The following is a 16,789-nucleotide window of genomic DNA, read 5'->3' on the forward strand; positions in this document are numbered from 1 at the left end:
ACGCCCTCTGCGAGGACTCGATTGCTCAGATTTCTGCTCAGATCTTGTTGATCGTTATTTGATCTCAGTTTCAAAATGATTTACTGATTTTCTTTATTATACTTTATTGTGACAGAATATTGATTATTTGGGGTGATGATTTCGTCAGTAAGCTCCTCTTGCAGCCTGCACGGTCTGTCCGTGAAGAAGGCCACGAGTTCCAGCTGAAAGCAGCAGGAAAAGTTGGTAAGAGAATTAAACACAAATAAAACGAGCATTTAAGAAAAAGGATGCTGTGAATGACTCTGTTGCAGCGGGGTCGTGACCTCAGGGATGGCCAGGAAAGGCAGCATGAACCTGTTTTCCAGTAAACATTTAATCAGCTGTCTCCACCCCAGCAGGTATCACGCACAGGTGATCTAACAAGGTGACAACAGTCCAATCAGACTTTAGGGAAGATCGCCCAACCCCATTTTATACACCCTATAAACACTATCAACATTTTCAAAATGAGCACATTCATATCTCAGTACTGAGGACTATAATTATATTACATCAGGGCCGGGCGATTAATCAGATTTTGGACTTAAACTTCTTAGTACAAAAGGTCTTATTAACCACGGGCGCCTCTTTACTTTACAGGAGGAGCGTTTTCTCCCTAAAACTGAAACTGCCTCATGGTTTAAAACTCACAGAGCCTTTGGTCAGTGTGGAGGAAGGAGAAACCCAAAGTTTCTGTAGCTGAAGCTGTGGAAGGATCAGTAACTGGTCCTCTGTCTCACAAGGCCGTTATAGTTCAAAACACCCATCAACTCCACCTCGCTCTCCTTCATTTATTGATGTATTTGTTTTCTTTGAATTATGATGTTCATATTAGACACCGCAGTGAGCAACGTTTCTAATAACGAGCTTGGCGTATGTTCGGTAATCCACTCCTCCAAACACTCAGTTTATCAAAGTTTTTTCCCCCACTTGGATGTTTGTGACGTCTTAGAGAGGGGATGTCCCTAATATGGTCATCACAGACACAGAAGCTCCACCCACATGCTGTTCAAATCAAGGGGTAGCCAATCAGAAGAAAGTTATCTTTAAGGAGAAGTTAAAACTGCTGGTTTGGCTGAGGGGCTGGCCCCGTACAAGACAAAGGAGGATTATTTTGAACTGTGAATCATGCAAAGCTGCTCTAGGAGCTGAAAATGAGCACAACAGATCCAAGTGAAGTTACCAAAAAGTTGAGATTATTGACAAATGAATAGATTTTAGACACAACTGAACAGCCCTCAGAGTCTGATCTCACTCTCACATTCACACGTCGGTGATGCTGATCAGTTACAGTTACACACTGATGCTTCTTTAACCTCACAAACAATCTCAGGAGAATCGACCCAACACTTAGACGAATACCACATAACAGCTTCGCCCATGCTCTGCTGCTCTCAGCACTGACTGTGACCAAAAAAAAAGCTCCAAAACGAGCACAACAGGACCTGAACCATCAACGACTGAATTCACCTGAGGTCGGAGAAGCTGCTGGCTGATGTTTACTAATGAGGCGGACGAGAAAACAGATTCCATCAGATAAAAATCACCACATCCTTCTCTGGCATTCACACAGTAAACCTTTACAAGCAGCTCACGTTACAGAGGCTGGATAGTTTATGCGCAGCTTGTTCAGTACATGTGCAAAAGAGGGGGTGTTTGCACTGCTGCCACCTTTACTGTAACCGGCTCATTTCGAAGCCTGGCTGGACAGACAATCACAATCTTAATGCGCGGGTCCAAGTCCTTACAGATGCTAGAAAACAGCCCTGAAGTCTACATGTTCTGAAGGTAGGAAAAGCTGGAAATCATAAATTCTGATAGCCTAGTTTTACCGATCCGTGATGAGGATCCAGACCTCAGAGGGTTAAAGAAACTGCAGGGAAACCTGAGGTGTCTGTACAGTTTCCTTTACCATCAAAGGGCACTGGGACCTGGAGGACAGGAAGGATCCAGTGACACAACACAAAAGAAAGGCGAGTTCCTGAGAGTCCACAGCTGCGTGACAGCGGCTGAAAGGAGGAAATCTCAGCAGCAGCTTTTAAATAAAAAAGTACCTGGAACGTTTATTGAAGGAGCTAAAAGTCACCCTGTGTTTGCACTGTGGTATAAATATTAAACTCATACATACTGATACTAAACTTCAGGGAGAAAACAATGAAGCCAGCACTAATGTTCCAAACCCTGCAGTTCCTCTGCAGTCCAGCAGGGGCGCCACAGTGAGTCAACATGTTTACAGCCTGATACAGAAACTGCTTTGGTCTCTGGAGCTAATCTCCTCCTTCATAACAGCTGTACGGGGGGGATGTTTCTAGAACTCCCCTGGTTAAATAAAGTTTGCATTATTGGGGGCGTGGCCTCTCTGACAGGTGGATGGGGACACAGGCGGCTGTAGCTGCTAGCTGTCTGCTAGGCTTCCCTTTAGCTAACTGGAGTCCCTGGACTGGACCTCTGGACCGTGTTTGTGCTGTTGGAACAATAATATGGCTGCTGTGGCTTCTTTGGACTAACAGACCATCCAAGAAGGCGGAGCTCCAGCTTGGGTGAAATTCTGGGATTTTAGTTACTGAGTAATAATTAGCATTAGCTGATAACTTAGCACTCCATCCTCATGCCCAAATATGGTCACCTCCAAAAAAAAGCAACATGGCAGCAGCACAAACACTAATGCTGAGGCTTTAAAAGTGTCTCGGTGGCTCCGCCCATCTTTAACGGGCTTTAGTTTGAGAGGCCGAGCGGCAGTTTTTTTCAGTGCAGACCAAATGAAGATTAAATTGCATCAAACTGCTGACTTCTCGTGTATAACGGACACCAAACGTCTTAAAACAGATTCACACTTTTGTCCAGCGATGGTGTGAGGCTTCACCATCAGTCCCCATCTACCATCACACACCCTGATTTATTTAAAACAAACTAGAAACCGTTTCGGCTCTCACAAAGCAGCCGTCAGTGCGGAGGTCAGAGGTCAGGTTGGAGCAAACAGACAACAGTTGGACCAAACATTTCTGCAGCTGACAGCAGGAGAGCGAGCTGCTCTTTATGTTCTGTTGATAATCTGTAGATAACAGCGCGCTCTGTCCTTCCCGCAAGCCGAGCGTCACGCTGCGTTTCGCTCAGTCATCCGGCTTCCTCGTGGCCGGGGCCCTCGGGGCGACCCGGCCGTCGAACCAAACGCCCCATTCATGCAGGGTCACGCCGGGAATTTTTTACTGAGGAAGAGCTGCCGCTGAAATGTCTCCCTGCTCTTCAGCGATGAGCTGCCTCCACAGACTGAACGCTGGTTCATAGTTTAAACTCGTGTCGCTGTCACGGCAAATTTCACACCGGCACGCCGCCTCAGCCTCCTGACCGCACAAAGACATTCCTGTGAGGTCAGAACATCAGCAGCAGCAACATTTCATACTTTCAGATCTGAAAGTATGAAATGAAAACATGCCCTCTGACTGAATCACCCTCAAACCTCTGCTGCAAACGTCTTTGGATTCAGAGATTTTACTCACATTTTCTTAATCTAAACCAGGACTATTCAAACTCCAGGCCTCGAGGGCCGGTGTCCTGCAGGTTTTAGATGTGTCTCTGCTTCAACACACCTGAGTCAAATATAGAAGTCATTAGCAGGACTCTGGAGAACTTGACTGCATACTGAGGAGGTCATTCAGCCATTTGATTCAGGTGTGTTGGATCAGGGACACATCTAAAACCTGCAGGACACCGGCCCTCGAGGCCTGGATTTGAAGACGCCTGCATTAGAGTGAAAGACGTGTCACACGTCTGCTGTCATGGTCCATGTAAGCCCAAAAAGACTCGCTGTGCTCTGTGTTACAGCTGATGGAGACCCTGAAGCACATGAGCCATGGCTCCTCTTTGATTACAACTATTACCACGAAGAAAGAAGATTTTTACAATATTTAACGAGAGTTACAGTAAATTATTAACGGTGAGAGCAAACGTGAGAAAACAGCTTCAGGCTCACTTGAATTGTGTGTTCAGTCACTGAAAACAATGCCAACAGTTTTTTTCCCCCATGTTTGAATGACCCAAACACACCAGTTCTCTCATTTAGACACATCTGGGCCCAATCCGGGGTACTTACAGTATGGCCCTTATGGCCTGATTACAGCTCTGGCTAAAGTCTGGAAGCCAGACGTGGCCCAAAGTCTGAAGCTCGGCTTCCATAAAGGTGGACCTTTGGCTGAGGTGAGGACACTCACTGAGTCAGTGCCAGATGTGGCCCAAAGCCAGGAACTCCTGTTTGATTTGCTCATTTTAAACAAAGAAAAGAAACATTTTGGTTTAATTTCAGGTGAGTTTAGGATGATTCCTGCAGAATGACACAGATCATCTTAAAGAATAAAGAACACAAAGAAACGAGAAGAGAACTTTACTTTCACTTTAAAACCACACACATTTAAAACAACAGGCACACCAACATTCCCAGCATTCCTCCATCTGGCCCTCCAAACAGGAAGTGACACACACAGACCCACAGTGTGCGTCTCTGTGGGGAACCCGGACTGCTCCTGGTTCTAATTATTGAGCGGCTGAGTGAGTCTCCGAGCCTTCAAAGCTTCAGGCCTCACTTTAAAACAGCTCCTCTGTTTCTATCCAAGAACGAGTTGTTCACAATTATCGGTTAATTTCTGTGGCTATTAATCCCTCATATAAACCTGCACAGGCTTTAAATCAGAGGTGAGCAACAGGTAGGTTTGTGTAACGGGTTCATGGATGTAGAGAGGGTTGGTGTGACGGAGGAGGATGCTGGGACTGGGTGAGATGGAGGCTGATGATCCGCAGTGGCGCCCCCTAAGGGAGCAGCTGAAAGAAGAAGGTCCCCTTCATAACAACTGTACGGGGGGTTATCTTTTTCTTTTAAATATGACTCCCCTGTTTAAACTGCATTAAGGCTTAAAGTTTGTATTCTAGGCAGCACGGTGGTGTGGTGGTTAGCACTGCTGCCTCACAGCTAGAAGGCGTGGGTTCGATTCCACCTTGGCCCGGGCCTCTCTGTGTGGAGTTTGCATGTTCTCCTCGTATCTGTGTGGGTTTCCTCCCACAGTCCAAAGACATGCACTTACTGGGGTTAGTGAGTGTGGTGGCCCTGTGTACCCCACTTCTCGCCCTGTGACAGCTGGGATAGGCTCCACCCCATGCGACCCTGAACAGGGTAAGTGGAAGAGGATGGATGGATGAGTTTGTATCCTAGCTAGTATCCTAGTGACTGCAGGAGAGCTGCTGAATCGGTTGCTGGATGCAGGAAAATGTCGATCCACGTGTCTCAGCCATCAGAACCTTAAAGGTCACAGCTCACACGGGGAACGTGTAGCTTTTAATTTTTTACAGGGGGGCTGTTAGGAAGTAAGCAGTCAGTGTCTTTGCTGGACTATAGATCGAGGGACTTCATCAGCATCCACTCAGCCAAACATGATGATGACATGGTAAATCAGGATATTCAGAAATCATAAGATTATCAACACCGTCCTCTTCCTGCTAAACTGATGCAGCTGAGCCTAAAGACTGAGCACGTGCAGACGCCATCGATGGTCTGCTGCAGCTTCACCGCTGAGAAAAAGCCCAAAACACTCTCTGTGACCAAGAAAGCTGCACACACTGAACACACACACACACACACTTGTTTCTGCCTTCACTGTAAGTAGATCTGCCTGCGTTTCCATGGTGACTGCCGGTTTTGTGTTTCCCAGGATATCATACGGAGCTGTAACACACTTGGCTTCACACACACACACACACACACACACACACACACACACACACACACACACACACACACACACACACACACACACAGAGAGCTATTTTATGTCATTTGATTTTGTTGTTTCAGCTCATTTAATTGAGCTTCTGCTGCGTTTGAGTCATTTTATTTCCTTTGTTCACATTTTTTTTTTTTTTTTTTTTTTTTTTTTTTTTTTTAGCCTGTCATGTCTGGTAGATCTTGCAAGCAGAACTGTGATCTGAATGCGTTGTTGTGCCAAACATATTTGCTATTTCAAGATGAGCTCTATAGGTTCTCAATAGGCTCTTCTTGTTGTTGTTTTAACCCTTTATTTTATTTATCTGAGTTATTTTTCCACATACTATGTAACAGCCAGAGCTGACAGGCTGAAGAAGAGGAAAATAAAGAGAAGAAAAAGGGAGAGAGAAAGGGAGCAAAAAAAAAAAAAAAGGGGAAAGAGCACAAGTCTATTAATCAGATACTTCATCACTTTAACATATAAAAAAAAAATACTATCAATACTTGCAAAAATAAATTTGTGTGTGAAAAACAAAACTAACAAAGCATGTTACGCACACCAACAATTTTGTTGAGTTGTGATTGAGTGGGCGTTTGTGTCTGTGTCATGTTTGTGTCTGTGTCATGGAACGTACTTACCAATGAGGGCAAAACGCTGCAGCTCCACCCATCAGAAGCCAGAGGCAGGTACGGAAAGCCCCCAGAACCCCAGGCCACCAGCAGCCCACCAAGGGCCAGGAAGACCCCCGGCCACTCAGTCCAAAGACAACCGCACACCTACCCCAGCAGACGGGAGAGGGTGGTCTCAGACGGAGCCCCCCCAGTCGAGGAGCGAGGGCTCCAGGGAACCCAAGGCGATGAGAAGCCAGCCCCCCCCCAGCGGCCAGCCCCCTGCACTGGCCGGCGGCAGGGCTCCCGGGCCCACGGCACCCAAGGACCGCCCGACCCTCCACAGAGCCCCCCCCCACGCCGAAGAAGCCAACGCAGCCCCGCACCGCACCCCCAAGGGGGGCAGGCCAGTACCCACGCCAGAACACCCAGCCCCACCCAGGAACCCCGAGGCACCCCCATCCCAGGGGGGTAGGGGGGAGGAGGCAACCAGCAAGGAGCGGCCAGGAGGCAAGGCACAAGGCCCAGACCCAGGTCCAGCCATACATACAAACACACCCAGACACCCGTGTACACATTTATACACAGATACTCATACATGCCCATACATACTTACCCACACACAGATATGCCATACATACACATTCACTCACCCACCCATACTCACGGAGACGGTGACAAATACACAAAGACACACATTCATCCATAGCTACCCACCCTCTGAAGGCGGGGCAAGTGGAAACCACCCCAGGGCCAACAGCGACCCCAGGACGCCACCAGCCCGGTCCCCAAGGAACCACCCGACCCCTACCCCGGGCGAGACGCAAGAAATCGGGGTGTAAGATGGCCCATCCACCCCTCCTCCTCCCCAACTTGTAGGTCTATGTGTTAATGTTTGTGAGTGAATGAGGTGTATAGGGTGCAGTTAAAATTGAGGGGACAGTTATGCCACAAGCGCCAACTGTTGGTCGTCAGCGCTTGCCCACACTGCCCCCCCAAAACCCTCCATGTCTAAAGTGCAAATAAAATTTGGAGACAGACAGTGACGAGGATCCGAGTGGGGCCACCTCAGCGGCCCATCTCATCAACCTCTGAGTAACATGCCTGCCCCAAAGGTCCTATGTGTATCAGGGTGTAAGTGTGTATGTGTTGTGAGTTATAATGACTAAAGTGCAATTAAAACGGAGAGGCAAGTGGTGGTGCAGCTCTCCACGTGGCCTCTCCATCCTACATCTGTGAGTGATGTGTATTCTGTGTGTGTGTGTGTGTGTGTTTGTGTATGGGGAGGGGGAGGGGGGGGGGGGCATATGACCAGGAAAAATCCTGGAAGAAGAGAGCCAGCTGGCCGCTGGCTCAATAGGCACCCCGACCTCCCACACCCCAGCACAGGGCAGGGGGAGGTGAGCCCGGGGCCGCGGTGACAGCATCCCGGAGCACTGCAGCACCCGAGGTTGGCGCCCTCGCCCCCACCGCAGAGGGCGGCCCGCTCCTCCTAGATGCCCATTCACTCAACAATAGACACAAACAGGCGACAGGACATACTGGCCTGGGCATGGAAATGCAGTGCCCAGTCCCCCCCAACCACCCCACCGCGGCCCCATCCCCCACCCCACCCCCCCGCAATGCAGGCACCCCAGGGCCCCAAAAGCGTAGACCGGACATCCCGACGTCAGGCCAACCCACCCCACCCGGCGGCGCGGCCGGGACAGCAGAGGCCCCCCCCGCGCCAGGGGGGGCCCACCGGGAGCCGGCGCGGCCCCAGTGCCGGGGCCCCAGACCCCAGCCCCCAAGCCATACAGGGAAGACCAGCCAACCGACCGAGGGCCGGCACCACCCCCCCAAGCACCCCGCCCACACCCCAGGACTGAAGGCAGCACCATCCAAGCCCCCACCACCATCAACCAGGACAGGCACACAGACATCACCAGAAGGTCGCCCCAGGACCCCAGCCCCAGGAGGCTACCAGCTACCCAGGCCCCCGGAGTCCCCCCCCACCCCCCCACAAAGCACATCAGGAGCAGAGCCCGCAGCCCACCACCCCCACTAAGTAATGGAGCTGAGCAGTGGGAACCAAAGAGAGTCAAATTCCTCCAATTTGTTTTTAGAAGAAGCAGACATTCTCTCTAAACTAACATGATCTACTAATAAATTTCTGTACTGAGTAATACATAGTTTATTTTTTGTCTTCCAGTTCATGAGGATCATCTTCTTAGCGATGCACAAGGCAGTAAGAACTATGTGTGATATATTTAACTCCATAATTAATTCACTGACATCACCTAAGATGCATAGTCTGGGGGAAGTTGGGATATGACAGCTAAACCATGTGGATAGATCTTCACAAATCCTCTGCCAAAATCTCTGAACTGGTACACAAGACCACAGAGCGTGTAGATGATTATCCTCTGAATTGCTTGTACAGTGGGTGCATATGTTTGAGTGTGTAAGGCCCATTTGGAACATCCTTTGTCCAGTGTAGTATGTTCTATGGAGAATCTTATATTGTACAAGTTGTATTTGGGGTCTTTTAGTCATTTTGAAGATATTTAAACATATTTCTGTCCATAAATTTTGATCCAGGTTGACAGAAAGATCACGCTCCCATTTTGTAATTGGGAGGGAAACTGAATCATCAGTTTTTATTAATAATTTATATAATTTTGATAACAATTTTGGGGTACAGAGGTTAAGAAATTCTGTTACCCAAGTAGGCATTTCTAGATTCAATTGATTAAGGTTAAATCTTCCCTGTAGGACGGACTTAACTTGTTGATATTCCAGAAATCTACCGTTGTCAATTCTATATTTTGATATAAGTTCTTGGAACGTGATAAAATTTCCATCTTGGATAATATGTTCTAAGTTATTTATACCCTTATCACGCCATAACGGAAAATTCAGCATTTTCTTTTTCTGACAAATATCTGGATTGTTCCAAATGGGTGTTAGTTTACAGGGGATGAGTGAAGACTTAGTTATTTTTAAAAATTCCCACCAGGCTGTCAGAGAGGTATTTATACTAAGGACTTTATAGCAGTTATGATGTTTAATACTGGAACTAATGAAAGGTAAATCTGAGATTTTTATTTTTCCACAAAACGCCTGTTCTAGATCCAGCCATGGGTTGTCTAATGAGTTGGATTTGATCCACTTTGAAATATACTGCAATCTACTGCTTAAGAAATAGTAATAAAAGTTTGGTAATTCTAGACCTCCACTGTGTTTTGGCTTTTGTAAAGTTTTTAAGCTTATTCTTGACGGTTTGTTTTTCCATAAAAATTTTGAGATGTTTGAATCTAGTGACTTGAACCAAGGAATAGAAGGTTTATTAGGGATCAATGAAAATAGATAATTAATTTTTGGTAAAACCATCATTTTAATGGCAGCAACTCTCCCCATAAGTGATATAGGTAAACTGTTCCAACGTGTGAGATCATCCTCTATTGTTTTTAATAAGGGGATATGATTTAATCGTACCAAGTCTGAGAGCCTGGCGGAAAAATTTATGCCTAAATATCTAATATTTCCTGACTTTAGTGGGGTCCTAGAGGTTCTCTGGAAATTACAATTCAGAGGCAAAACTGTTGATTTACTCCAATTGATAGAGTAATCAGATATAGATGAGAACTTATCTATCAGTGTGATAGTCTTCAAAAGAGAGCCTTGTGAATTCCCAAGGAAAAGTAATACATCATCAGCATAAAGGCTAAGTTTATGGTCCATATTTTCAGTTTGAATCCCTTTAATATTTGCATTTTGACGGATTGCTGCTGCTAGCGGCTCAATGAAAATTACAAAAAGAGAGGGAGAGAGTGGGCAGCCCTGCCTAGTGCCCCTCTGCAGACTGAAACTTTGTGAAATGAGATCATTTGTCCTAACTCGCGCATTCGGAGAGCTGTGTAGTGTTCTGATCCAGTTTATAAAGGATGAACCGAATCCAAATTTTTGCAGAACTGCTAGTAAGAATTTCCAATTTACCCGATCAAATGCTTTCTCTGCATCTAAAGACACGATTGTCGTCTCTAATTTGTTAATAGAACAATAGTCTATTATATTTATCAGTCGACGTGTATTATTGGCTGAGTGCCGACCCTTGATAAAGCCTGTTTGATCTGGATGTACAATAAATGGAGTAATACTTTCTAATCTTTTGGCAAGGGCTTTGCAAATTATTTTAAGATCTACATTAATGAGAGAGATTGGCCTGTAGCTGGATGGGAGTGTGGGGTCTTTGCCTGGTTTAAGAAGCAGGCTAATGTTAGCAGAGTTTAAGGTTGGAGATAAGATGTGGTCATTCTGAATCTGAGTTTGTTCACATTTTAACGTCGTGCTGCAGTAACACACTTTCCAGTATCTGTGACGAATGTTATTCCTTCCCACAATCCTTTACTTCTTTCCCTGCTTCACTTTTATTTGTTCATTCATGCCTTTTCTTTACATTGTCTCTTCATCACTTTCCTGCCCTTAATTTCCTCCTTCCCTTCACTCCTCATTCTTTACTTTCTTTCCTTCCTTCCTTCCTTGATTCCTTCAGCTTCCTTCCTTCGCCGTCTTCCTTCTCTTTCCCTCACTCTTCCTTCTTCACATCGTTCCTTTCTCTATAATCCTTCCTTTCCGTCTGTCCTTCCTTTATTAATGATAATTCAGAGCAGCATGAACATGAGTGCAGATCTGAACTGCTGTCGTCTCTCAGTGCTGTTATTATAAGATACTCCAGCATAACTGCTGAAACTCTCGCTTTAAGTTACTGAAACTACAGCTGCTGCCAGCTAATCACACATTCAGCTCCTTAACAACACACACACACACACACACACACACTCAAATACCACTCGGTGTCACCACCCCCGACATCCAGCAGCCTGCTGAGCTCAGCGTGAACAGGAAGAGGCTGCAGAGGAAGAAGAATCGAGTACACTGGACGAAGCTGAGTGCATGTGACAGACCATCATCTTCCTCTGCCAACAGATCACACGAGATCATCTTCATCACTCAGAGGTTTCAAACAGAGTCTGGCTGCCAGCAAAACTTAACCGAATGTTAAAAGACAAAAAATGTTTAAATAAGTCTGCAGAGTTCACTACAGTGTGGATACACAGCCCCCCCAAAAAAAGCAGTTTTAGCTCCTCCCACTTTAAGGCATAAACATGGTGGATATTTTTTTGACTATTTAAACCCTCGTTTCTTTCGCTGGAGCCAAAGACACACAAGTTCCACCCCCGTACCTTTAACACACACACACACACACACACACACACACACACACACACACACACACACACACCCTCTCATGGATATTTAACACCGCTGTGCATTATTTAGTGAAGCGGACACTCCTGCAGCAGTCGGCCATCAGAGTAAAACAGCAGCGACAGATTCAGTTACTGTAAAGCACGTTTACAGTCAGCCACCGCCATCTGTGACCACACACACACACACACACACACCCACACACACCGCTTTAACCACACCCGATGCCACGAAACGCACATTTAATCTCAGAGGACTCAGAAAATACGACTTCAACTTCTTATTTATGCGCACCATCCAAACCAGCCGACAGGCAGCTGATCCGAGCAGAGGCGGGCAGACTGGAAACAAATAAATGAATGATTAAATGTTAGAGATGTGTTTGTTTTGTGTGTCTGAAAGTTTAAAATAAAATTATATATTTGTCTTAAAAATTCTGAATCAGTCATGCGGACTCTAAAATTAGATTATTGCATCTCCCCCTGAAGACAGCGGCATTAATACTGAGTCACTGAAAACCAGGCTGACAGTTTTAATGGGCTGAATCAGAAACTTCTCATCACACTTCTGGATCCCTTTGGAAACTGTTTTGTGTATTTGGAGTTTTGAAGGCGGAGCCGCGGCTGAGCTGAGGTAACCAGACTCACCGCGGGTCAAACGTGGACAAAGAAAGCTGAGAGCCACACAGTGTCGGTCCTTCAGCTTCTCCACCGAGCAGCTCGTGTTTGGAAGCGTGTGCGTGTCTGAAGTTTGGAAAGAATCTGATAAAACTTTGTAGGTCAGAGGTCAGAGGTCATGTTAACGATGGTATGTGGGAACTCCAAGTTTCACATTATAGTTTGCATCCAAATATCACATCACATTTGACAAAGAACAAACTAAAGGAAACACTGCAGGGACGGCGCTGCCTCGGTTCAGCTTCATATGCTTTTATTGTTTCCCATAAACGTCACATTTTTCAGAGAATTACTCGTGAATCTTTCAGCTCTGATTTCTGAAAAAAAGAAAAAAACAAAAACGTGTTTGCTGTGATATTTGGTTACCATGACGTCCATGACCTACGACTCCCGCTCCGCCCGGACGGCCGGCGTTCACTGAGCGAGTTTATTATCTGAACCGGATTTGGCGCAAACACGAAGTCGCTGATATGACTCAAAGCAGGAAACTAGGATTATAAACTGCTCCACCCCAGAGAGCACGAGCCACAAACATGGAGCATCAGGAAAATCCAAAGCAGGGTTTCCATCTCTGTTCTCCATCAGGTGGCTGATCCTGCCCCGAGGGGGAAAACGCTGATTTTCATGCTGAAACTCGATGTTTCGAGCGGCTGCACCGTTCTCTGAGCTGACGCAACCGCTCGGACTCTCAGAGCGAACGCACAAGAACACACAAAGTCTCACAGATCGCAGCAGGTTCTGGGTCGAGTTCTCCAAACGAGGTTCAGCTAATCCAGAATTATATCAAGTTAGCTGGATAAGGTGATCCGGGTTAAATAAAGGCTGTTTGTTAGCATTCATAGAGATATGTGCAGATTAAAAAACTGATTTTAGTCATCTCCACCTCTGCTGCGCCTCCAGCTGAGCTGCAGCAGGTTCACCAGGATTAACAGGAAGTGGAAAAGTGGGAGAAGGTTTTGATACTGTCTAGAAATACTGCGCTGACATATGAAACCATCAGCGCGAGAAACGCCTCTGACCTTTCCCGAGTTTGCTGTTACCGTTTTCCTGCTCCTGGCTTTAAAGACGTGGTGTGTGTGAAATCATCATCAGTAACCGGATCATGTTAACCTGAAGCCAGGATAACACCCTGTTTAATACGTTTTAGCTCAAACTCAGCGTCACTGAGCTCGTCTTACCTGCGAGGGCTTTGATTCTCGAGCGCTCGAACAGGCGCGCCGAGCTGTTCTCGTTGTCCCAGTCGTCGGCGTCCCAGCGGTTGTTGACGCCATCGTTGTACTGCTGCTGGATCTCCATGTGGTCGTACTCCGCCGCTACCGACGTCATCTTGACCTCGCCGTGACTCCACCTCCACCTCCCCTGCTGCCTTCGAGTCCGTTCGCCTGCTGCCTGCCGCTGATCGCCGCGGGACGCTCACACTCTCAGACCGGCTCTGGCTGGCAGGCCGAGAACGCTTTACAAAACCTGCAGGAGTTAAAACGAAGACAGAGAGACGAAAAGAGGAGAAAATGAAACCTTTTGGCAGCATCGAGGATAAACTCTCCAAGAAACACAAGATTCATGAAGTCTGTGCGAGCTCGGCTAACAAATACTTGTATTACTGAATTTCTTAGTTACAGATACTCTGAGCAGAGCATCCTGCAGAGGCTCCACAGTGAGCCCGTCCCCACAGACTCTCATGTTCCAGCTTTACAGCAGAAACAAACATGTTTACAGACTTTCTGTGGTTTCCTCTCATTAACTGCTCAGACTGCAGTGGGTTCAGGTGGGACATCCACCCCTAAAAGATCTCCAGTACCGATGTGCATGCCCAGAACATGAATACAGAACGAGCTACTTCTCAGCTTTAGAAGGTGAAGAAGAGTCAGGCAGACTTAAACTAATCGCCTGCAGGCAGGGTCTGACTAAGCTGTGCAAAAACATAAAGCAGCACCACCTTCAACACACACACACACACACACACACCTGAACCTCCTCCACCTGTCTCTAAACTTTCACCTTCATAATCAAAGTGTCAGTTTGCACTGTGCATTTACAAAAATGATGCCGATTCATCTTTAATGAACTTTGGTGTTTTAATTGTACGTTGCTGTGCATTAGTCTGCAAATTCATATCTACAACCTTCACATCAGTGACACATTTCAAACTGCATTAAACTTTATTTACACAGCACATTTCATTAAAGTCTGATGGAATCTGTTTAAATATGCTGCAGCAGTGCAAACACCACTCTGCTCTTCTGAGCCACTGAGGGGAGGCTGTCATGTGACTGACTTCTGCTCTGTGATTGGATGCAGACCATCTAGGCTCTCTTTGAGTTGCCAGGTTTTATCTCTAAACTAAGGGAGCGGTGCCTCCTTCTGGCCACAAAATGCTACTACAACATATGAGAGAAACACTTTTTTCAGGATACACACTGAATGCATCAGGGCTGTGAGGCGTTTAAGGACCTAATCAAAACTTAGATGCTCAGTTCAGAGCAATTATTATGTTTATAGTAGATTTTAGTTTTAGGGCTGCAGTATATCTGGAAATGATATTAAAAAAAAAACAGGTGACTTCTTTAGTCAGTAAAATGTAAGAAAATGGGGAAAAAATCTGCACTGCGAGCTCAGGATGGAAAGCTTTAGAAGTGTGTGTTTTAATGCAGTATGTGAACTATTTGAGAGGAGAGGAGCGACTCAGCATGACAAGTCGATTTGGATCCTGTAGTCAGCAGCATGACTCGACAAAAACCCCACAGCAGCTCAGACACAGCGTTTAACACGCTGAGGAAAACGGCCTCAGACCGTCTGTGCTCTTCAAACCTCAGCTGGCACCAACATTCAAATACACGCAATGATCTGAATTCTTCAAATCTGGCCTCAAAGCAGCTCATCCAGCTGCAGTCTGCATCCAGAGGTGCAGTCTCTGACCAGCCTGCCGCGCACTGAACGCTTCAGACACGCTCTGAGCACAGAGCACCAGAATAAACCATCTACTGCCCCGGGTAACAATGTCACACCGGATGCTGATTTACAGCATTAGAAATCTTGAGCCTGTCGGGGGGTCCGTTTAGGTGTGGAGCAGCAGATAGTTCAGAATAATATGAACACGAAACTAGTGATAAAAATGACGTTTAAATGACTTTGCAGGTTTTCTGAACACAAACTTAATATATTTATATTTTTAAGTTTTACAATTTTAGTTTTATTTTTTCCACATCTGAATTAAAATTAGTTATTGGTGAGTTTAAGTAAAAACGTCTAGTTTGACGCAGCCTCACATTCTGATTGGCCGCTCTCCCGTCCGTCCCGTCCTCCTCACACTGCGGTGAATTCAAACCGTCTCCATTCTGCATCATACCACAGGGTTCTCTCAGGCTCCGCCCACTGGCGGCCAACTCGACCAATGAAATTATTCTGAGTAGAGTCTGCTAAGCAAAATCTGTTTCCCTACACAGATACACACTGATACTGTGTGTGTGTGTACTACCACCCACTTGCAGCTCACAAACCAGTCAGGCTGGAGCTGCTTGTGTTGCTAAGCTAAAAATATGCTGCCACTGGGACCCTGTGTGTGTGTGTGTGTGTGTGTGTGTGTGTGTGTGTGTGTATTGCTTCTGCCTGAGTGCACATTGTGTTAGCTTCACTCTCTCTCTCACACACACACACACACACACACACACCTACACACCTACACACACACACACACACACACACACACACACACACACACACACAGCAGCCATGGAGTCATGACAGAGTTTTTAGAAAGTGTGTCACTGCAGGACAGCAAACTGAGCGGGAAGGTGAGACGTTCAGTAACTGCAGGATTACAGTTTTCTGCTGGTTTCATAATCTGGTATCAATTATCACCAGCAGTAATTCTATGATCATTAAATCTGAAGAACTGTGAAAAATTTCAGCCTAGTAAAGATTTCATACAGATTCCAGCAAAATATGTTTTTTAATATTAACAAAACTCATTAAATCAAAGCGACTGTAATCACACCGTCAGAGATATCCTGTGATTATCTTTAACATTTCTATAAATACCTTTTAGTAACCGTCCCAGAACAGACACAAACACTGCCATGTAAACACATCAGAGAAAGTACTGCACTCTGTACACAGGTGTGTACTACATAACGTCTGTTTATAAAATCTATAACACTAACCCAGATATAATGCATACTTCCAAAATATTCACATTATACTCGTGTGTACAGGAATATTACTACATAACCTGCTGGTATCAAAGCATTATGTATGACATCACTATAATCATAAGGCAACCATGTTGTTTCCATTTGAGCAACACAGCTGAGCAGTAGGTATGGCTTTAATATCGCTCAATGATGAGTCATAGTCTGTAATACTTATGACCCTGAGTCATCCCTGACCAACATGTTAGAGCAGGGGTGGGCAAACTACGGACCGTGGGCCTCACCTGGCCCATTGGTCTTTTTAATCTGGCCCACCAAAGATTGGTACAGAATTG

At 46.0% G+C, this 16,789-nt stretch overlaps 1 protein-coding gene across 2 annotated transcripts in view; it reads right to left on the reverse strand.

The window, feature by feature from the left end:
- The window catches only part of LOC115793136 (spectrin beta chain, non-erythrocytic 1-like), a 126,488-nt gene that overhangs the window by 72,351 nt on the left and 37,348 nt on the right, over positions 1-16,789 (reverse strand). For both annotated transcript variants that reach the window (XM_030747953.1, XM_030747954.1), the window contains exon 2: positions 13,485-13,770. In XM_030747953.1, coding sequence (XP_030603813.1) covers positions 13,485-13,632 — 148 coding nt within the window. In that variant the 5' untranslated portion in view covers positions 13,633-13,770. The remainder of the gene's footprint in view (positions 1-13,484; positions 13,771-16,789) is intronic.

The sequence above is a fragment of the Archocentrus centrarchus genome, chromosome 15 (genome assembly GCF_007364275.1).
Source record: "Archocentrus centrarchus isolate MPI-CPG fArcCen1 chromosome 15, fArcCen1, whole genome shotgun sequence".
NCBI lineage: Eukaryota > Metazoa > Chordata > Actinopteri > Cichliformes > Cichlidae > Archocentrus > Archocentrus centrarchus.